The sequence below is a fragment of the Notolepis coatsorum genome (assembly GCF_963971535.1).
Source record: "Notolepis coatsorum genome assembly, chromosome: 18".
In the NCBI taxonomy this organism is placed as follows: domain Eukaryota; kingdom Metazoa; phylum Chordata; class Actinopteri; order Aulopiformes; family Paralepididae; genus Notolepis; species Notolepis coatsorum.
The window spans coordinates 4462115-4485438 of record NC_140182.1 but is presented as its reverse complement, the minus strand read 5'-3'; the positions used below and the strand labels follow the sequence as shown (position 1 = coordinate 4485438).

General features: G+C 44.9%; 1 protein-coding gene across 1 annotated transcript in view; it reads left to right on the top strand.

Annotated features, from left to right (window-relative positions):
- The window catches only part of polg (polymerase (DNA directed), gamma), a 78045-nt gene that overhangs the window by 34798 nt on the left and 19923 nt on the right, over positions 1–23324 (top strand). The window contains exons 14-21 of the mRNA XM_084334490.1: positions 3650–3703; positions 4305–4422; positions 7377–7512; positions 10885–11131; positions 11601–11726; positions 14467–14635; positions 19128–19336; positions 22775–22935. Of these exons, the coding sequence (XP_084190616.1) occupies positions 3650–3703; positions 4305–4422; positions 7377–7512; positions 10885–11131; positions 11601–11726; positions 14467–14635; positions 19128–19336; positions 22775–22935 (1220 nt within the window). The remainder of the gene's footprint in view (positions 1–3649; positions 3704–4304; positions 4423–7376; positions 7513–10884; positions 11132–11600; positions 11727–14466; positions 14636–19127; positions 19337–22774; positions 22936–23324) is intronic.

Below are 23324 nucleotides of genomic sequence, written 5' to 3'. Positions count from 1 at the left end.
TACCACCATATGACCGACGTTGAAATACAGTCTATTCAGCTATGCACAGTTCACGCAGGAGGCAAATGTATTCCTAATAGCATTATTTATTGTTAACTTTTGTCAGACACAGCCACAATGTACAAAGGGGTAGCACTAGAACTAGCAAACGCTTCCACACAACTCATACAATGCAAGGGGCATTGAGAACATAATAACTAACATTCTCACATAGCAAGTCTCACATAGCAAAATTAAGAACAACTGTATTTCAGCAAATGTACTTAATTCTCTCTCTCTCTCGCTCTCACACAGCAAGCAATTGTCCTTCACATTCTCACACACACACACACACACACACACACACACACACACACACACACACACACACACACAGCATGTTGTTGTCCATTGACAACTAGGGTTGGGCACCGAAAACCGGTTCCGTTTGTTACGAAGACTTAAATTCCTGCATTCTGGTGCAGGAATCTTTTTAAATGTACCCTTTAAATGCCAGTGTTTGTGATGGGCATCACAAATTATTGTAAAAAGAAAACACATATTCAATACATTTTTGAATTGTAACCCTTTAAATGCCAGTTTGTGTGATGGCATCACAAATTATTGTTAAAAGAACACACAAAAAGTAAAATATTTTCAATATATCAAATGCAAAGTACATTTTTCTGGGGGGTATTATTACAGGCTAGGCATGTGTCAATACTTAGCAACAACACAGATTTTGATGGATTTTTTGTTTTTTGTAATGTCAGATTTAACAACGACTCTTTTCAGAGTATTTCATTTTTTATCTGACATTACAAAAAATCTAAAAATAAAAATGGTTATGATCAGGGCTGAAGTTGGATAAAAGATTTATGACTGTTTAGACTGCAATACTCTCTGTCACAGTGATCTCCTGGTTGTTCCCCACCTAGGTTCTCTAACTATCGCACCGCCACAACTAGAAACACTGGCCTGGCTGCTTCTAAGTTCAGTGGCCTGACTGCGATTTTTTTTCAAGTACCACCAGCAGTACCACCAAGTACCACTAGTGGTACTCGTACCACAGGTTGAGAACCACTGCACTAGACTAGACAAATATCAAGATGTATCCATCAGTGGACCAATTGCATGCTTTTACAGTGGACAAGAAGCCTTCAGTCGACTCCTTCAGACATTAAGCTTCACCCCCCACAGCCCAAATGGAATGATATAAAAAATAATATTATACTTATTTTATTTTTTTATTTTATGGTCGACTGATAGTCGACTAGCGGCAAATTTCGTCCAATCATAGTCGACTATCCAAATCCTTAGTAGCCCTGTTACATTTACGACATACAGATATACAGTACTGTTACATTTATGACATACAGATATACAGTACTGTTACATTTATGACATACAAGATATACAAATATACAGTACTGTTTCAATCAATCAATCAATCAATCAGATTTATTTATATAGCACATTTAACATGACACGTGTCAACCAAGTGCTGGACAGAGGGTAGATACACATAGATACATATTATTATTGTTATTTTTTTTCTCCCCGTCCCAATTTAGTCGTTGTGCCAATTCCCCCCCTCCCCTACCTGGTTGTTGTGCGCATGTTCTCCTACGGGTCGGTACAAGGGAACCCTGAATCAATCGCACGCTTCCTCCGATACGTGTGGCGACAGCCAGTGGCTCTCTTCTCACCTCTCTTCTCACCTGGCAGCGAGGACTCTCATTGGTGAAGCGTAACGCGTGGGAGGTCACGCTGCCTTCATCAGGTCCTGCCTCTGCTGAGCAGGCGCCCAGACCTGACCTGTAGGCGTCGCTGTCCACAACGCCAGATCCCCACCCGTGACTCGCCCTCCCCCCCTAACCCAGCCAAACGGGTTTGTATAGCGATCAGCTCCGAGCCCCAAGCAATGCCGACTCTCCGGGAGTCGAGACCGCAGCCTCTTGCATTGGTGACGAGCGCAATCTCCGCTACGCCACCTGACCGCCCCATAGATACATATTGACAACAATCACACTCTGTTTTACGGGAGGGCACACGGGCAGCACACAGGAAAACAGGGCATGAGTCAGTGAGCGGGAAGGGCTAGTAGGTAGAAGTGGGTTTTGAGCCTAGATTTGAAGGCATCTATCGAGGGGGCAAGGAGCCTAATGGAGGTGGGGATGCTGTTCCACAGTTCAGGGGCTGCGACAGCAAAGGCGCGGCCCCCCCCTGAGCTTGAGGTTAGCGACTCCTACAGGTCGGTCAGGGCGCCTGCTCAGCAAGGACAGGAAATGGCGGGGGGCAGTGTGAGCCTCCTACACCTCGCCAATGAGAGTCCGCTCTGGCAGGTGAAAAGAAGTGGCTGGCTGACTCCGCATCATGACGATCAGGACAGGGGAGGGAGAATTGGCACGACGACTAAATTGGGATGGGAGAAAAAACACAGAAAAACAGGATGGGAAAAGCAAGGCATACACTCATTAGGAGACGTTTTCAACAAACAGGGTTTTTGTAGTTTCAATGAAATACGCAAAAAAAATTATCTCACCAAGTCCACATATTATTTTTACGCACAGTTATTGGCATGTTTGAAGGCTCACAGTGTTCCATTAAGGATACCAATTGTACACCACAGATACCACAAATTTTTCTATGAAAGAGAGACATCGAGAGGTTTCGTTTCAGATTTTTATCATCAATTACTAACGTCCTCGTATGAAACCCTCCATCTAGACTCAGTCTGGAGGAGGGATATACCAGACCTGGAGATAGACTTTGACTGGCAAGAGGCCTGGGCAAATGTACGACTTGCATCAAGGAACCCGGACCATCAACAAATCAATCTTAACTATATTCACAGGACATACTTAACTCCTATAAGACTGAACAAAATGGGTCTTAAACAAGACTCCAAATGCTCCCTATGTACAAATGGGGACGAAGGGACATTTATGCACATGTACTGGGACTGCCCACCAGTTAAGATATTTTGGAAAGAAGTGACCCAGCAATTATCAAATCTCTTAACTCTGGATATACCTGTACACCCCTCTGTATTACTGCTGAATGATGTCTTTGAACATGCAGTACCTCCACAGCTAAAGAGATTGGTTTTATCCGGTATCACAGTGGCTAAAAAGCTGATAGCATCACGATGGTTTCAACCGGAAAAAATGTGCCGGAAGGTCTGGACTCTTACATATCTCGATGTGATTTATCTAGAAATATCTACAGCAAGAATTTTGGGTCTCAATGAATCCAAAATGACAATGTGGTTAGAAGTGGTGGAGAGAATAAAAGCTAGCATATAATGGAAGTGTCTGGTTAGGAACAAGTTATACTGGTTGGATTATCCAATGGGGGGTCCGGGAGGGGGGGGTACGAGCTGGAGCATATGTGTGTAGGTTTTTAGATAACAGGTATTAGGGGTATATCCCGTATAAGACATTTGACTAAATGGTAATTTCATTGGATATGCACTGTAATTAATGCTTGTATATCTTATCGTGTGTTGTCATGTTTGTTTATATGTTTGTTTAAAAAATAATAAAAAAAAAAAAGTAAATTTGTGTTGATATTTATATTCATGCACCTGACTGTATCTCGTTGGTTTCTGTGAAGCTGTGTAAAGTGTCATTAGCCAGACGCTGACCGTGTCTCTTGGCCTCCACAGCTCTCAGAAGGTGGTGTGGCTGCGGAAGGGAGAACTTCCTCGCGCCGTCAGCAGGTTAGTCCATCCAATCACATCAGGTGACCCGTCTCAAACCCCGCCCCTCTATTCCTGATCCTCCAATCACATCAGGTGACCCATCTCAAACCCCGCCCCTCTATTCCTGATCGTCCAATCACAACAACTGCCTCTTCCCTGAGGGCAGTCGATCCCGTATTCCTCCTCCACCAGAGATCCATGGAGGACACGATATAGAATAGAATAGAAACACTCTAATCATCCCGAGGGAAATTTGACACTACAGATCGCTCACGGTGAACATTTAGACGGAACAAACTCACGAATAAGAATAACAAAACAAATTGTCTAAGAATAGAATAGTCCTAAGAATAAGATAATAATAATAGAGTACGGACCGGGATTCACATTTCGTATGTTATGTATATACAGTCTAGTATAAAATATACAGTAAGAATAGTGTACAGTAAGTGTAATATTGAATAGTGCCGTTTTAAAAGTAAGAGTCCAGGAAGATGGTAACTGTCACCCTGTGCTCAGTGCTGCAGTGAGGCTCAGTGATGCGTCGTAACGTCTGTCGGAATGAAGGACTTCCTGTGCCAATGTCATGCTAAACAACAGTCGTCCCCGTCTCTCGTAGGCACGAACACTATGATGAAGAAGGGCAGTACGGCGCCATCTTGCCCCAGGTCATCACAGCGGGAACGGTCACGCGAAGGGCTGTGGAGCCAACATGGCTGACTGCTAGCAACGCACGGGTGAGACAGGGCTGTGGAGCCAACATGGCTGACTGCTAGCAACGCACGGGTGAGACAGGGCTGTGGAGCCAACATGGCTGACTGCTAGCAACGCACGGGTGAGACGGGGCTGTGGAGCCAACATGGCTGACTGCTAGCAACGCACGGGTGAGACGGGGCTGTGGAGCCAACATGGCTGACTGCTAGCAACGCACGGGTGAGACGGGGCTGTGGAGCCAACATGGCTGACCGCTAGCAACGCACGGGTGAGACGCCTTGGCTCATTGAACACATAAAGTATTAACCCTTTCACTACCACACTATCAAATGGTTAACCCTTGCACTGCGACATTACAGAAGGTTAACCCTTTAAAGTTTCACTGCCACACGACAAATGGTTAACCCTTTCACTACCACACTACAGAAGGTTAACCCTTTACTATCGCACTGTAGTGTGATAGTAAAGTACATTTCAAATGGGTCCATAGAGTGACCATGACACCAGAGAAATGACACAGGTTTGATCCCATGATACCAGATGAGTGTACGAGGTGTGGGGTAGAGGTGGGGACCCTGTACCACTGTATGTGAGAAGATGCAGGAGTATTGGAAAGAGATTCTGCAGCTCATCTCAGAGCGGACGGAGATAGAAGTCCAGATCGACCCTAAGTTATGTTTACTACACATGTACCCAGAGAACCTTCCGGCTAACACTAGGAAGAGGAAATTGATAAATGTTCTTGTCTGTTACAAGCCAAGAGTGGTCACTCTAAACTGGAAGGAGATGCAGAGACCAGGATCTAAAAAACAATGGTTAAAGGAAGTGTCAGAGAATTTGGCGATGGAAAGGCTAACCTACATACAGAAGGGAAAAGCGGAGCAATTTGAGAGGACGTGGGCGACATTTATGGGTTTCTTGAAAGGTGTGAGAGTGTGAAGGAAAGAGAGGTGAGAGGTTAGGGATGGGAAAGAGGAAGGTGGAGAGGCCGAAGAGTTTTTTTCTTTTTTTTTTTGATTTCTTATGGTTCATTTTGCTGTATTTTGGTTGTTGAATGTTTATGTGTATGTCAATTTGGAATATAATTAGGGAAGGGAGGGGGTTCAGCTGTGTTTTTTGTCCTGTATTTTTGTCTTGTTTATAATAAAAAAATATATATATTTTGAATACAATAAAAATATAACATGCAACGACCCACATGTGGGCCCTTTTTAGGACGATTTGCCCACTGTCACTTTGGTGACCCCTAGTGGCTCGGGTATCGAATTGAAGGCTTATTTGTTGCCTGTCGATAGCGATGAAATCCAACAAAATCCGTTCAGCGGTTCTCGAGTTACATGCTGGTATTTGAGGCTTGTGCAAAGTACACGGTATTGCGCAAAATACCACTCCCGACTATTGGGGCTCTAGTTCCGCCAATCTAGATCCGATCTCGAAAATGATAGTGGAGGGTTGTAGCCAATGAGTGTGGCTTTCCATTGATACCCCAGCTGGGGATGTATGAATCAGGGATCTGGTGAAAAACTTAACGAGCGAAAACAGGAAGAGAAAAACAGCTGAATGAATTTAAGTCTATGAGAAAACTCCGTTTTTCTTTTGTACACAGTTTACCAAAATCACTAATTTCTGAATGGATCTTTATGACATTTGGATATGTACTACATAAGGCTTCAGGCTATGTGTCCGTCTGGATTTGTAAGCCATACCACCTTCTGGGGAAATACTACCTCTGGACTACTAACTACTACAGAAACAACTACAACTCAAGTTCAGACCTATGTTACTCTATTACGTTAGCACTAAAATTGAATTTTCTTTCTGGAATCATAAACTTCAGAATGTCATCTTTCAAACAAGACCAGGCTCATGCATGTGCTATAAGTATAAAGTATGTTGTTTTGGTTTGCAAGAAAAGTATGCAGTCCTCAAAAACTAAAACTAAAATGGCCAGGGAGACTCATTGCAGGTTAAGCGGTTAAAAAATTTAAAGTATTAAGTACATTTCCTAAGCCAACAGCCCAGAAGGGTCATGGCCAAGGGCTGCGTTCACACTGTAGGCAAAAGTGGCCCAAATCAGATTTATTTGCTCATAATGTGAGTCTGACTCAGATCTGATTCTTTCACGACAGTGTGAACAACACAAATCACATGGAATCTGATCTTTTCAATTCTGATTCGGGGCCACTTTCATAATGTGGTCCTAAATCAGACACGGGTCAGATTTTCCTGCAATGCAACTTTTACGTCACTAGTCTAGATTGACGTTTGTCACACAATTCTCTACGTCCTTCTTTGTTGTTAATTTGCCCATGCGGGGTCGGTCCAGGAGCAGTGACCGGTTCACACTGGAATCTGATGTTGGCCACAATATTAACAAATAATGTGAACAGCCAGACAATTTTTTTTTATCAGATCTGAACAATAAATCAGAATTGAGCACTGTGAGGCGTGTGCGTGTTAGTTAGTTACAGGGGACACTGACCTGTTTACACACTCACACAATGGGTATACCAAAAACATTATGGGGACAAATGTGGGTGTCCCCATAACACAAATTAGGTTATGGTTAAGATTGGGGTTAGTTACAGAATGCATGTAAGTAATAATAATAATAGATTTCATTTATATAGCACACTTTAAACCCAGTGAGCTCTCAGGTGCTTCACAGCAGAAGGGAAATTTCATTAAATTAAAAATAAAAAAGGTTTAAAACAAGAAAACATTCAAATGAATAAAATAAAAAGATAAGAATACAAAAAAAAAAAAAATTTAAAACATAAAAAAACATTTCAAATAAAATAAAAGCTTTAAGGCTGGCAGCGAGGGAGGCGCGGCCCCCAGTGTGGAACAAGCACGGTGCCCCATGGTCTATGTAATGTCCCCATATTTCACATAAGCAAACGTGTGTGTGTGTGTGTGTGTGTGTGTGTGTGTGTGTGTGTGTGTGCGCCCCCCCCCCCCCCCCCCCCCCCCACAGCGGGACAGGGTGGGCAGCGAGCTGAAAGCCATGGTGCAGGTCCCTCCTGGATACCACATGGTGGGGGCGGACGTGGACTCGCAGGAGCTGTGGATCGCCGCGGTGCTGGGAGAGGCCCACTTCGCCGGCATCCACGGTGAGACGTGTGTCCCACAGGAATCACCACGGGGGGCAAGAATTGAGATCACGATTCTCTCGCGCGATTCTTGTTTTTTCAATTAAATCATTTATTGCACTCTTTTCTTAAACAGATATATTATATCAAAGTGCTCGACTTAAACTTAACCATAACATATATGAAAGTGCTCGACTTAAACTTAAAAGTCTCTTGTAACATACAAAATAACTCTAGTCAGAATCGTCATCATTTAAAAAGTAATTTTTTTTTAATTAAAAAAGAAATTGCAAATAAAAATCGTCATAATTTTGAAATTAGATCGCATACGTTTTTTTTTAAATTTATTAATCGTGCAGCCCTAATGGTTACCCTCGCGTATCCCTCAATGATGTCCGTCCTCTGAGCCAGGGTTGCAACAGTTAAATAAAAAAAGCACTTGAACTTCGACAGCTGATTGCTAGCCTGAGGTCAAAGGTCATTGCTAAGTTAGAAGCTGAACAGAACTCTGGTCCAGCGCTCCCATCAGACGGAGCGCGAGCTGCGCAGCTACAATATGCAACTTGAGATCCAAAGTAGGCAGGGGCTTTTCAATCTAAAATTTTTTTTTAAGATTGTGCTCTTAAACTTCTTTCCGTTCTTGACATTTCCAATTTGGTAGCAAGTGCTGCTTTTAATTTTTTTTTTTTTTTTTTTTTTTTTTTATCAACCGAGTAGGAACTCTCGTCCGCCTCGCGCCAGTGGCTCAGGAGGTAGAGCGGTCGTCTGGTTTATCCGGAGGTTCCCGGTTCGATTCCCGGGCAGCGTGTCGAAGTGTCCCTGAGCAAGACACTTAAACCTTCTAACTGCTCCCGATGAGCAGGTTGGGCACCTCGCATGGTGTGTGAATAAATGTTAAATGGTAAATGTACTGCATTTATATAGCAGCTTTTATCCAAGGCGCTTTACAATTTGTTCCTCACACTTTAACCAATCACTCACATTCACTGCCCAGGGAGGAGCGGGAATCGAACCGGGAACCTTCCGATTACCAGGCGACCGCTCTTCCTCCTGAGCCACAGTCGTGAGTGAACGGGTAAAATGTAAGGAACAAATTGTAATAAAGGGATAAAAGCTGCTGCATAAATGCACCGTTCACCATTAATTTACCATTTCTTTACCATGTAGTATTAGTAGTAGCAGTAGTTTATTCAGTCATCATCTCACACAATACAATATGCACAATCATTTAACAACATTTGATTTTACAGTGACTGAAAAGGTACAGACTGAAGCATAATGCTTATACATGCCTGTCCTATATTCTTAACAAAATTAAGACGCAAACAGTATTCTAAAAGAAAATAGCAAAACAATTATTATTCACATTTGTAATCGTTCAAAAATAGCTTTACAAACCATTTTCTTTAAAAACCAAAAGCGAATGACTCATTCTTAACTGTATAATAAGCATTGGTCCACAAGTTAACCCCAATAATAGAGACACACCAAATTGTTATCCCTTTCTTAGCTTTTTGAACAGTAAATGTACTAATATATCTCTCGAATCATATTTTCTTTCATGTATTATTGTATGTAACTCATGGAATGTCCTTCAACTCTCTCTGAAGTTGCAGGTTCTCTCCCTTCCCTCGGTCTGTTTAAACGTGTGATTTCAGACCATTGTGTGACTACCTGTAACTGTTTTAGCTAGGGATGTCCCGATCCGATCACGTGATCGGGATCGGGGCCGATCACGTGATTTTCCGAAGATCGGGATCGGCAATTTTTTTTTTTTTTTAACTGGATTTATTTTTTTATTTATTTAATTTTTTTACTTAAATTTTTTTATTCAACAAACATGACCATGTTCACGTCTTAAACTCATACTGAGGCCTTCGTTTTGGTTTTAAATTGCATATCATCATTCATTTATTTATTGTCACACAGAGCAGAAGAATTTTGCCAAAACAAACCAATAGTATTCAGCTGCAGAACAGCAGACCCGCCACACTCTCAGACCCAAACGCATTTCCTTTGATTTAATTATACATCAAATGATTTATGTCAAGGATTGCAATGCCTCGCTTGAATGAAGTTGACTTTTCACCTGGATAACGTCAACATTCAGGGTGAATGTAATGTGAGAAGTTGGGATTAAAAAAAATAATAATAATTAAAAAAAAAAATTGATCGCATCAGGAAAGATCGGTATCGGTAGCAGGGTTTCCGTTAGAAAAAATTGTTGCCGGCCTCAGTGTCCGGTAGATTTCAATCTACCGGTCAAATGAGAGACATTCCGGTCAGAGTTTATTGAGCTTAAAAACAATTGATAGGCAAAAGAATGACAACAAAACAAAAGAATGACATCATCAAGGCATGTAGATTTATAATATTTTTACTTAAAACTAGGCTACTTTTGCGTATAAAGTCATTATATTCCAAATAAAATAAGTCCAGAGACTCGTGCTGCTGCCGACTTTAAATCAAATAGGTGTCTGTGGGCAGACGCCCGACATTAATAAACAACAGTCTGTTATAATCACATTTTTATGAGCTAACGAATTCCGTTATATTGGACATTTGTATTAATTATATCAAGCGAAGAACTGAGAAATTTGGCAGAGAGAGACGGCAACATTATCGTGGGTCTGCGTGACGACTCTCTCTCTCTCCACCTCCCAATGACTTATTTGCGAGAGTATGGCGCTGCAGAGCAGCAGATTCAGCTGTTATTGGCTCTTTTCTGGGAACCGCACAACAGCGCCCCCCACCCAACATTGAATTGAAAATGGCTGAATTGGAGTACTGCTGGAGTACTGCATTGTGCTGCTGTTGCTCTGGCTCTGCAGCTTCACAAAAGTTCGCACACCCAGCACTAAGCTCTCGCTGACAACGTCGTTGTCATTATTAGAAGCAACGATGAAACAAATCATGTAATGATTGTTTCGTTCATCGCATAGGCTATTTAATTTTAGCCTATTTTAATACAATTCAAATAATCAAATTGTGCTTAGACTCAGGGAATTATTTTCACCGGACATTAAGACCGGAGAGATTAAATATGTCGGACTTCAACAGATTTTGCCGGTCAAATACCGGTAATTACCGGCTAACGGAAACGCTGATCGGTAGATACTCAAAATCACATGATCGGATCGGGAGCAAAAAAATGTGATCGGGACATCCCTAGTTTTAGCTGATATTTAAAAATTATTTTAAACGTTTAAAATGTTTACTCTGGCGTTTAACTTTCTGTGAATATTGTTTGTATTATGTACCGTTTACATTTTGTACAATCGTCGTTTCTGTAAATGAAGGAAACCTCGGATGCTTTTTTTACGATTTTTTTTTTTAAATAAAGGTTGAAATTGAGAAAAATTGAAATAAAAAATGTGACACCGCCGCCACCAGGCTGCACGGCGTTCGGCTGGATGACCCTGCAGGGCAAGAAGAGCCAGGGCACCGACCTGCACAGCCGCACCGCCGACACCGTGGGCATCAGCCGCGACCACGCCAAGGTCTTCAACTACGGACGCATCTACGGCGCGGGGCGGCCCTTCGCCGAGCGGCTGCTGATGCAGTTCAACCACCGCCTCGGCCAGCCGGAGGCCGCCAGCCAGGCGCGGCAGATGTACGCCCTCACCAAGGGGACGCGCAGGTGAGCTGTACTGTACGCCCTCACCAAGGGGACGCGCAGGTGAGCTGTACTGTACGCCCTCACCAAGGGGACGCGCACAAGGGTTCCTCCAGGTAATGAGCCTCACTGATGGCCGTGTTCCTCCAGGTAATGAGCCTCACTGATGGCCGTGTTCCTCCCAGGTAATGAGCCTCACTGATGGCCGTGTTCCTCCCAGGTAATGAGCCTCACTGATGGCCGTGTTCCTCCCAGGTAATGAGCCTCACTGATGGCCGTGTTCCTCCAGGTAATGAGCCTCACTGATGGCAGGGTTCCTCCAGGTAATGAGCCTCACTGATGGCCGTGTTCCTCCAGGTAATGAGCCTCACTGATGGCCGTGTTCCTCCAGGTAATGAGCCTCACTGATGGCCGTGTTCCTCCAGGTAATGAGCCTCACTGATGGCCGTGTTCCTCCAGGTAATGAGCCTCACTGATGGCCGTGTTCCTCCAGGTATCGGCTGTCGGAGGAGGGGGAGTGGCTGGTCCAGGAGCTGGGTCTGGAGGTGGAGGAGGACGAGGAGGACGGGAGCGTCTCTCTGCAGGAGCTGAGGAGGATCTCCAGACTGATCTCCCAGAGGTGAGGAACCTGAGAGGAGCTGAGGAACCTGAGAGGAGCTGAGGAACCTGAGAGGAGCTGAGGAACCTTAGAGGAGGTGAGGAACCTGAGAGGAGCTGAGGAACCTGAGAGGAGCTGAGGAACCTGAGAGGAGCTGAGGAACCTTAGAGGAGGTGAGGAACCTGAGAGGAGGTGAGGAACCTGAGAGGAGTTGAGGAACCTGAGAGGAGTTGAGGAACCTTCTCCCAGAGGTGAGGAACCTTAGAGGAGGTGAGGAACCTTAGAGGAGCTGAGGAACCTGAGAGGAGGTGAGGAACCTGAGAGGAGGTGAGGAACCTGAGAGGAGGTGAGGAACCTGAGAGGAGGTGAGGAACCTGAGAGGAGGTGAGGAACCTGAGAGGAGGTGAGGAACCTGAGAGGAGGTGAGGAACCTGAGAGGAGGTGAGGAACCTGAGAGGAGGAGAGGAACCTGAGAGGAGGAGAGGAACCTGAGAGGAGGTGAGGAACCTGAGAGGAACCTGAGAGGAGGTGAGGAACCTTAGAGGAGGTGAGGAACCTGAGAGGAACCTGAGAGGAGGTGAGGAACCTGAGAGGAGGTGAGGAACCTGAGAGGAGCTGAGGAACCTTAGAGGAGGAGAGGAACCTTAGAGGAGGTGAGGAACCTGAGAGGAGGTGAGGAACCTGAGAGGAACCTGAGAGGAGGAGAGGAACCTGAGAGGAGGTGAGGAACCTGAGAGGAGGTGAGGAACCTGAGAGGAGGTGAGGAACCTGAGAGGAGGTGAGGAACCTTAGAGGAGGAGAGGAACCTGAGAGGAGGAGAGGAACCTGAGAGGAGGTGAGGAACCTGAGAGGAGGTGAGGAACCTGAGAGGAACCTGAGAGGAGGTGAGGAACCTGAGAGGAGGTGAGGAACCTGAGAGGAGCTGAGAGGAGGAGAGGAACCTGAGAGGAGGTGAGGAACCTGAGAGGAGGTGAGGAACCTGAGAGGAGGAGAGGAACCTGAGAGGAGGTGAGGAACCTGAGAGGAGGTGAGGAACCTGAGAGGAGGAGAGGAACCTGAGAGGAGGTGAGGAACCTGAGAGGAGGAGAGGAACCTGAGAGGAGGTGAGGAACCTGAGAGGAGGTGAGGAACCTGAGAGGAGGTGAGGAACCTGAGAGGAGGTGAGGAACCTGAGAGGAGCTGAGGAACCTGAGAGGAGGTGAGGAACCTGAGAGGAACCTGAGAGGAGGTGAGGAACCTGAGAGGAGGTGAGGAACCTGAGAGGAACCTGAGAGGAGGAGAGGAACCTGAGAGGAGGTGAGGAACCTGAGAGGAGGAGAGGAACCTGAGAGGAGGTGAGGAACCTTAGAGGATCACGAGTAGGGGTGTAACGGTACGAGGGCGCTCCAGTAGCACACCACCACAAAGCGCGCTGAGTCGCGGAGCGGTCTCCCCCCCCCCGGGTTCGATTCCCCGACCCGGTGGCCACGTGCCGCATGTCTTCCCCTCTTCTCCTCCCGTTTCACCCTCTCTCCTCTGTCGGTCCTGCGTGGCCAGAAGGTCCTGCGTGGCCAGAAGGTCCTGCGTGGCCAGAAGGTCCTGCGTGGCCAGAAGGTCCTGCGTGGCCAGAAAAAGCTGGAAATGCTATCAAAAATTAAAAAAAAAAATAATAATAAAAAAAAACTCTGTTTTGAAGTCACGGTTCGGTACGGGTTTCCGGTACAGTGGGGGGAAAGTTTGGCTTTCCATGTTCCACTCAGGGGTGATGTAGTGTGCGGTCACTAATTGTACTCGTAGGGCCGTCGACGAATATTCTATATTGAAATTAATAATCAACTTAAAAAATAATGATTATATCAGCCCCTGGTGGGCGGTCGTTAGTGGTTAACATACCGTTGTATTAGTTCGGTACACAGCCGTTCGGTACGGTGCGGTACACACTGAAACGGTTCGGTACGGATACGTGTACCTTCACACCCCTAATCGCCAGACTGCTCTCGCAGAGGTGGGGAACCAGGGGTGGGGAACCAGAGGTGGGGAACCAGGGGTTCCAGTGGAACACCACCCGACGAACACCTGGGTCAAACGGGTTGGACGAGTTAGTCCAACTAGAATCAGTTTGGTTCTTCTCACTCTTTAGCCGTAGGCTCAGAGCACCAAAAAAGAGATATTTAAAAAAAAATGTGATCGGTTTACAAATGTGACGTGATTCAGTCTGCAATAATTTAATAAATGCATTTTAAGCCCAAACACTAAAGTGAATTTTGTAGAAAGAAAAGTGCGATTACGGTTAATATTGATGAGAGATTGTGCAGATTCACGCACGTGATTTGCACACGCGTATCAATGTGTCGATTATTTTTAATTTAATTTTAATTTTATTTTTACACACGCCCTCCAACTGGCTGAAGGTTCTTCCTTCTTTTGCTGCATTTAAAACTAAAAGTATGATCTCTGACCACCGTGTCGACTCGTAACCGTCTTAGCCGATTTCTTTTGATTGTTTATTCTCATTTATTATCGTGCCTTTACTGTACGTATGAAATCGCCGATAAACTGTGTCTTGTTCTGTGAGCTCGTCGTCGCTGTAAATGAGGGTAAACCTCAGTGTCTCACGAGTTGAAATGGCATAATCACACATAACTCCATCTCTCTCACCCTCATCCTTCCCGTCTTCCTCCATGTCTCTCCTCCTCCACCCCTCCCTCCCTCCCCCTCCTCCCCTCTCTCCCCCTCATCCTTCCCGTCTTCCTCCTCCACCCCTCCCCCTCCTCCCCTCCAGCTCCAGACACAGGAAGTGGGACGTGGTCGGCCAGCGCCTGTGGTCCGGAGGTACCGAGTCGGAGATGTTCAACAAGCTGGAGAGCATCGCCCACTCTGCCCGGCCGGCCACCCCGGTGCTGGGCTGCCGGATCAGCCGCGCCCTGGAGCCCGAGACCGTCAAGAACGAGGTGAGAGAGAGTGGGCGCGGCTGGCAGGGTTGGGCCACCGAGAACCGGTTCCTAACTTCCGGTTCTGGACATAACATATTTGCATTTCGATTCTTAAAAAAAAAATTAAGTTTTTTTTTAATTTTTTTTTTTAAACTTTGTTAATTAATACCCTATTTACAGTACAGCAACCAAATGAAACTGTATCAAGTCAACTGACGATGTGAGTAGTATAAAAAAAAAATTAAGATTTTTCAAAAAAAAATTAAAATCTCCTGCAAAATATGCTGTGACCTGTTTTGACCTGCACCTCAACGAATCGGAATCGAGAATCGTTTAGAACAGGAATCGAAATGGAGAATCGGAATCGTTCAAATCCAAACGATGCCCAACCCTAGCGGCTGGGTAGCGCAGAGGACCAAGCACTCGCCTACCACCGCAGAGACTCTGGGATCGAATCCAGCTGTCAGCGGTACCTCCGCCCCTACTACTACTAACACGATTGGCAGTGTTAGCGGGTGGGAAGCCGGCGGGGTATGCGTGTGTCCTGGTCGTTGTAAACAGCGACTCCTACTGGTCGGTCGGGGCGCCTGTTCAGCAGGGAGGGGATCTGGGGGATAAATAGCGTCGGGTGAAAAGAAGCGGCTGGCTGACTCCACATGTATCGGAGGAGCCGTGTGGTAGTTCTACACCCTCCCCAGGCCGACAGTGGGGCAATGCGCGCAACGACCAGGAAGGGAATTGGCATAACGACTAAATTGGGAGACAAATGCAGAAAGCCCAGAAATAAATTGAATATAAAAAAAAAAGGTTGAGGTGAGTGTGGTGACGACTAGGGCTGCAACGATTAGTCGACGATGTCGATTATGAAAAATCGTCGACGAGATATTGTTGCGTCGATTAGTCATTAAAAAAAAATAATAATAATATTATAATTCTTTTTTTATTTTTTATTTTTTTTTGCACTACCTATCTTTGTGAAAGTGGCTTCTCAGCTCTGGTCCAGCTGAAGACTTCTTAGCTTAACATAACAGACCGACAGTAAGTTTGGGGGAACTAATGGGATAACTGGGGATGTTGTTTGGTCCTGACAAGAGTCTCAAAGCAACTCTGAGGTCATGCAGCTCAATGTCCAATCTGTTCCTCTGCTCTGTCTTCAGCTGGACCAGAGCTGAGAAGCCACTTTCACAAAGATGGGTAGTAAAAAAAAAAAAAAATTATATCCTTTTTTTTTGTTTTTGTTTTTTTTTGTTTATATAATTGGTTTTCGATTAGTCGACTAATCGAAAAGATAATCGACAGATTAGTCGACTACCAAAATAGTCATTAGTTGCAGCCCTAGTGACGACCACATCGCGGAATACAAACAAAGGGGCCACAGTGTCTTGGGAGGAGGTAGAGCAGATTCCCGCTCCTCCCGGGCAGCGTGTCGATGTGTCCTTGAGCAAGACACTTAACCCCTAATTGCTCTCGATGAGCAGGTCCGCCGTCGGTGTGTGAATGTGTGAGTGAACGGGTCAAATGTGAGGAACAAATTGTAAAGCGCTTTGGATAAAAGCCGCTATATTATAAATGCAGCCATTTAACATTCATAAGATAAGATATTCCTTTATTGATCCCCTTGGGGACATTCAGACATCGTAGCAGGAGGGGGAGGAAAGGGAGGTACAGGTATTGGCAGGGTGATGGTAGAAGACATAATACAGGCAATACAATTATAGTACAGTAGAAAAGTCAAAAATAGGTGTTTGATGCATATACTGTACCTCGGCTATGTTTATATTAGTCCACATATCCCATCGCTCATTATTAGGGATGCTCGATATTGGCTTTTTTACCGATACCGATATACCGATATTGTCCAACTCTTAATTTCCGATACCGATATCAACCGATACCGATATATGCAGGGTTTCCCCCCCCCCAAAAAATGGAATAATTTCAGGTAATTAACATTACATATCTCTTGTTGTGGAATTAACACAACATTATGCATACTTTTGACAATAAATAAAATCAGAATTTGTTCTTACTTGCTTGCCTGGGTAAATAAAGGTTATAGAAATGTAAAAAGAAAAAATTTGAAAACCGATACCGATATTTTCCGATATCACATTTGAATGCCGATATCGGCCGATAATATCGGTAGGCCGATAATATCGGACATCCCTACTGATTATATATCGTAGGCCGTTCACATTATAGTGTCAGAAGCAGATACTGGGCAGACGGGAGTCCATCTGGTAGAGCGTCCGAGAACGCGGCGTTACACAGTAAGTTCATGTGATCGAAGCTTCATTCATCATAACGTTGACATTCAAATTCTAAATCAACATTCGAAGAATTTTTGATATACATTATTTTTTTTTATTATAATTTTTTTTTTAATCCTCTCTTTCTCCGATTTTTCTCTGTTTTCTCCCCGTCCCAATTTAGTCGTTGTGCCAATTCCCCTCCCCCCCCCCCTCCCCTACCTGGTCGTTGTTGTGCGCATGTTCCTCCTACCGGTCGGTACTCGGTACAAGGGAACCCTGAAGTCCACCGCATGCTTCCTCCGACACGTGCGGCGACAGCCAGTGGCTCTTTTTTCACCTGGCAGCGAGGACTCTCATTGGTGAAGCGTAACGCGTGGGAGGGCACACTGCCTTCACCACTTCCTGCCTCCGCTGAGCAGGCGCCCAGACCTGACCTGTAGGCGTCGCTGTCCACAACGCCAGATCCCCACCCGTGACTCGCCCAACCCCCCCCTAAACCAGCCAAACGGGTTAGTATAGCGATCAGCCCGAGCCTCAAGCAATGCTGACTCCGGGAGTCGAGACCGCAGCCTCTTGCATTGGTGACGAGCGCAATCTCCGCTACGCCACCCGACCGCTGCTTATATACATGTTTATATTTATATTTGTATGCGTTTTCATTCTGTTTAAACCAATGGGGTTTTTCTTCACAGTTTCAGATAAAGATTAGGCTACACTAATATTATAGTATTATACCATTATAGAATATGACTAGTCATAAAAATGTAAATAAAACATTGATCATAAATGATGTAGCCCGTCTGCATCCGCTCGGCGCTCCATCAAGACGTCAGCGTCACTTTCATACCAACCGTGAGCCTGAGTGGATTATTAATGTTGACGAAACTGACGAGTTATATTCATTAAAGAAAGTTGATTTAATTTGTTTAAATACTCATTTAATCAGGATCTTTTAAAAATAATAATCTTTAATTTTTAAATGTTTTATGATTACGACTGACAGTTACCATCTTCCTGGACTTTTACTTTTGAAACAACACTGTGCAATATTACACTTACTGTAGACTTCTGTATATTCTTACTGTATATTTGTTACTGTATATTTTATTCTATTTTTATTCATAGGCAATTTGTTTTGTTGTTCTTATTCGTGACTTTGTTCCGTCTAAATGTTCACCGTGAGTGATTTGTAGTGAAGTATTTCTATTCTATTTAGTGGTGGGACTCTATTCAAATTTTGTATCGAATTAATTCGAGACTTTATAGTTAATTAATCTAAATTACCGTAATTCCTCTAATAGTAACCCCGGCTTGTATTTGTTTCAACTGTAGCGGGTACCAGGCTTGTATTAGGAGGAGGCCTGTATAAGAGGGAGGCCTATATTTCAAATTTTCAAACGGATCATAATGAATAAATCAACATTTTGTGTCAGTTTGAACCCAGTAAAATGTACTGGGTTCATTTATTGAAACCAAGTACTGTATGAAATACGGTAGTAAACAGTGCAATTACAGGTGGTCACTGGTCATTTCAACGTTTTCAAAGTGAAATCAAGTAACTAGCTCAGTGTGCAGCTCAGTATATTAGTAACCCGGCTTGTATTAGGAGGCCGGCTTATAATTGCTTAGCTCAAGAGCGCACCCGGCCATTAATAGAGACCCGGCTTGTATTTGAGACCCGGTTACTATTAGAGGAATTACGGTAATCACATTTTAATCGCATATCAATATTTGATGTGAAAAGCAAAGTTTTCAATTCAAATGCATTTTGGTGAATCAATGAATATACATATTATACATACGTTTAAGCAGCAACATCCTGTATTAGCTACTACACAGACCAACAGATCAATGCAATTTTTAACAAAGTGCAGCAATTTTAGGAATAATATATATATAGCGCAAAGGACCTTTTGTAAACTCAAGCACTTTTGAGGTAAAAGTAAAACGCAGTACTTTCAAGTACATTCCAGAACAGTTGACCATTCGGGTCGAAAAAAACCTCTTGATTGATCTCAATTTCTCTTATTATAATTTTTTATGAACAAACCAGACTAAGAAAAAAAGTTATTTGCAATTGATTATACGTATAGCACATGCACAAGTCTGGTCTCCTTTGAAAGGTAACATTCTTTACACGATAAAGAAAAATCATGCATAATTTTTCTTTTTTTACTTTTAATTCTTTCCGTAGTTAATTCATCTAAATCGATGCGATTAAAAGTCCCACAGCCCCTAATTCCGTTCCGTTCCTGTAGTTCATCACCAGCCGGGTGAACTGGGTGGTGCAGAGCTCGGCGGTCGACTACCTGCACCTGATGCTGGTGGCCATGAAGTGGTTAATGGAGGAGCACGACATCGACGGACGCTTCTGCATCAGCATCCACGACGAGGTGCGCTACCTGGTGCGCAGCGAGGACCGCCACCGGGCCGCGCTGGCGCTGCAGATCACCAACCTGCTGACGCGGTCAGTAGTACGCGGCTTTTAGCCACAGCCTTGGGTTGTTTAATACTGGACGAGTGTTTCATAACTACTGGACGAGTGTTTCATAACTACTGGACGAGTGTTTCATAACTACTGGACGAGTGTTTCATAACTACTGGACGAGTGTTTCATAACTACTGGACGAGTGTTTCATAACTACTGGACGAGTGTTTCATAACTACTGGACGAGTGTTTCATAACTACTGGACGAGTGTTTCATAACTACTGGACGAGTGTTTCATAACTACTGGACGAGTGTTTCATAACTACTGGACGAGTGTTTCATAACTACTGGACGAGTGTTTCATAACTACTGGACGAGTGTTTCATAACTACTGGACGAGTGTTTCATAACTACTGGACGAGTGTTTCATAACTACTGGACGAGTGTTTCATAACTACTGGACGAGTGTTTCATAACTACTGGACGAGTGTTTCATAACTACTGGACGAGTGTTTCATAACGGCCGCTGGTGTGTGGGCCGCTGGTGTGTGGGCCGGCCTAATGATCGGGGGAGCGGTCAACATAGACCATTTGAAGGTCGGACTTTTCCGAGTTTTTAAATTTTTTGGGGAGTTTTTCGGAATTTTCTGAGTTTTCGAATTTTTCCGAGTTTTTGAACTTTTTCGGATTTTAGATTTTTCCGAGTTTTCCGATTTTTCCGAGTTTTCGGGGGGGGCGAAGTTTGGCAATGTTCCTCAGGAAACAGCACATCTAATATTCAGATGATTTTTTAGCACACTATTACACACTATTACACACTATTACACACTATTACACTAGTATGTGGGCCGGTGTTGTGTGGGCCGGTGCGTCTGAATGTCCCGGGGCTGAATTTGTGTCCCAGTCCGCCCCTGGTACGCGCGTATTGTATTTTATTTATTAAAGAGTTAAACAAAAAGTCAAAAAAATGTAATACATAATAACCATATTGTGTAGGAGAAGTTTAGAAGCCTAGAGGCTTATCGAGAACTTCCCCCCGTTTTGTAAAATCAAACATACCAGTAATACATTCAAAAGATATGTGTTAACACAAACAGACATACACAGTACATACATGCATATAGGGCTGGGCGATATGGCAAAAAATCATATCGCGATAACGATATGATAATGTTATCATATTTCTCTATCGATAATTATCAAAATTGTTATAAGTACATTTTTTTTTTTTTTTTTTTTTTTAAATAACAGATGTATGTTTATTTTGCAGCAATTCTTTGTCGTTGCCGCCATCTTTAGTGTTACATCCCCTCACACTCCAGTTCTCAGGCTGCAGCTGGTTTAAAAGCTAAAGTAAATCGGCTTCTCTGCTGGCTGTGGCTCCAGGGGAGTTGAACAGTTCTGGCTCTGCTAGTTTATTTTCGATCTTTTGACGCTTTTTTGGCGGACAAACCACCGCACATGTGCACCGTGACTCGTGACTGGAGTCTAGCTCTGCTAGCACACATAGCCTACTGTGTACAGACGGTTTCAAACTGTATTTTAAATTAGAAAGCAAACAAAATAAATGGACAAGAGAAAAATAAATCTCAATTTGGTCAGTATTGTCATTTGGACAAGCAAAGCCATTACTTTAAGTTGCAGGCAAGAAAGACAAGTCTGTCCACTGTTTTAAAACTGCCCTGTTGCAGGTCACAAAAAAAAGATAAATTAAAAAAATTGTTAAAATAAAAAAAAAATCAATTTTTTATTCAATATCGATTATTAAAATATATCGCGATATTTATCGTTATCGTTATATCGCCCAGCCCTACATGCATATACTGTAGTGTATACATAATAATACATAACCACCCACCCACCTGCCTACAAACCTATCCACCCACATAACTAAATGCACACCTGCATGTATGACCTATTTATCTATATCTACTACTTTTGGATATGAGAATTTTTTCTGTAGTTTGCTTTAGAAATAAGCAGCGATGGAGATTTCCTCAGAATAGGATCAGCTGCATTCCAAAGATTGGACCCTCTGTAGCAGGGGTGGGCAACTTTGTATATGGTGAGGGCCACTAAATGTCCACACTCAATCTGGGGGGCCGCATTGTTTATCGGCAGTCCCGCCAGTAGTACCCCATCACTCAAATAGCCCATAATAGTCACAGATGTGATAAATAAGGCATATATCTAGGTCGTCCTCGGACCTAGATATAAACAATTATAATTTGTTGTAACTTTGTTTTTATTCCATTTCAAACGCATTTAGTAATGCTTAATTTCAACTGTATGAATTTATAAATACAGCTGAATTTGAAAGTATTGCTGTGTAACCCCAAATATATACAAAAATGACAAATTACAATTAAGGCTTCTATTAAAATAAATGTATGAACTTAAAGCCCACTGCTCAACAAACACAAAGCAGCATTCCTGCTGCATTTCACTACAACAGTAAATGAAAAGTGCAATAATAAATGATTTTGTTATAAATGTATAAACTTGTATCCTGCTACTAAACAAACCATTCCTGAGTGCTTCATATCCATAACATGCATTTCAGTGTTATCTGAACACTGCAAAAGTAAACAAGTAGCCAAGTGCAATACTCATCAGAATAATGAATTCCTTTTTGTGCAATTCTACATGCCTCCCATTGACCCTTTATCAGACTGGCATGACATTCACCCTCCACCCCACAGTGGGTCAATAACGGTTCTGTCTTTAATGAGACACTTGTGGTCTCTCCTGTTGGCGCACAATAGAAGGAAGGTCAACTGCAATGTTTGTGCATGCAATCTGCATCAGATGAAATAATAACGTTTCATTTTTGCGTGCGTGCACATCCGTGCAATACAAGATTTTTTTTTTAATACCCTTCAAGGCCTTTAAAATTGAGAATTATGAATTTAATACCCCTGCAGATACCACGGCTCATCCATCAATGTGAGACCATGATGACATGCATGACCGATGTCCCCCCCCCCCAGGTGCATGTTCGCCCACGCCCCCTCACCCCCCCCCCCCCCCCCCCAGGTGCATGTTCGCCCACGCCCCCTCACCCCCCCCCCCCCCCCCCAGGTGCATGTTTGCCCACACGCCCTCACCCTGTCCCCCCCCCCCCCCCCCCCAGGTGCATGTTCGCCCACGCGCCCTCACCCTGTCCCCCTGCCCGCCCCCCCCCCCCCCCCCCCCCCCAGGTGCATGTTTGCCCACGCGCCCTCACCCTGTCCCCCTGCCCCCCCCCCCCCCCCCCCCCCCAGGTGCATGTTCGCCCACACCGTGTCCCCCTGCCCCCCCCCCCCCCCCAGGTGCATGTTCGCCCACGCGCCCTCACCCTGTCCCCCTGCCCCCCCCCCCAGGTGCATGTTTGCCCATGCGCCCTCACCCTGCCCCCCCCCCCCCCCCCCCCCCAGGTGCATGTTTGCCCACGCGCCCTCACCCTGTCCCCCTGCCCCCCCCCCCCCCCCCCCCAGGTGCATGTTCGCCCACGCGCTGGGCATGCAGGACCTCCCCCAGTCCGTGGCGTTCTTCAGCGCGGTGGACGTCGACCAGTGTCTGAGGAAGGAGGTCACCATGGACTGCGTGACCCCGTCCAACCCCACGGGCCTGGAGCGCAGATACGGCCTCCCGCCAGGTGGGTCCCGCTCCTCTCTGCTCCTCTCTCTGCTCCTCTCTGCTCCCCTCTCCTCCTCTCTCCTCCTCTCTGCTCCTCTCTGCTCCTCTCTGCTCCTCTCTGCTCCTCTCTCCTCCTCTCTGCTCCTCTCTGCTCCTCTCTCCTCCTCTCTGCTCCCCTCTCTGCTCCTCTCTCCTCCTCTCTCCTCCTCTCTCCTCCTCTCTGCTCCTCTCTCTGCTCCTCTCTGCTCCTCTCTGCTCCCCTCTGCTCCTCTCTGCTCCTCTCTCCTCCTCTCTGCTCCCCTCTCTGCTCCTCTCTCCTCCTCTCTGCTCCCTCTGCTCCTCTCCTCCCCTCTCTCCTCCTCTCTGCTCCTCTCTGCTCCTCTCTCCTCCCCTCTCTGCTCCTCTCTC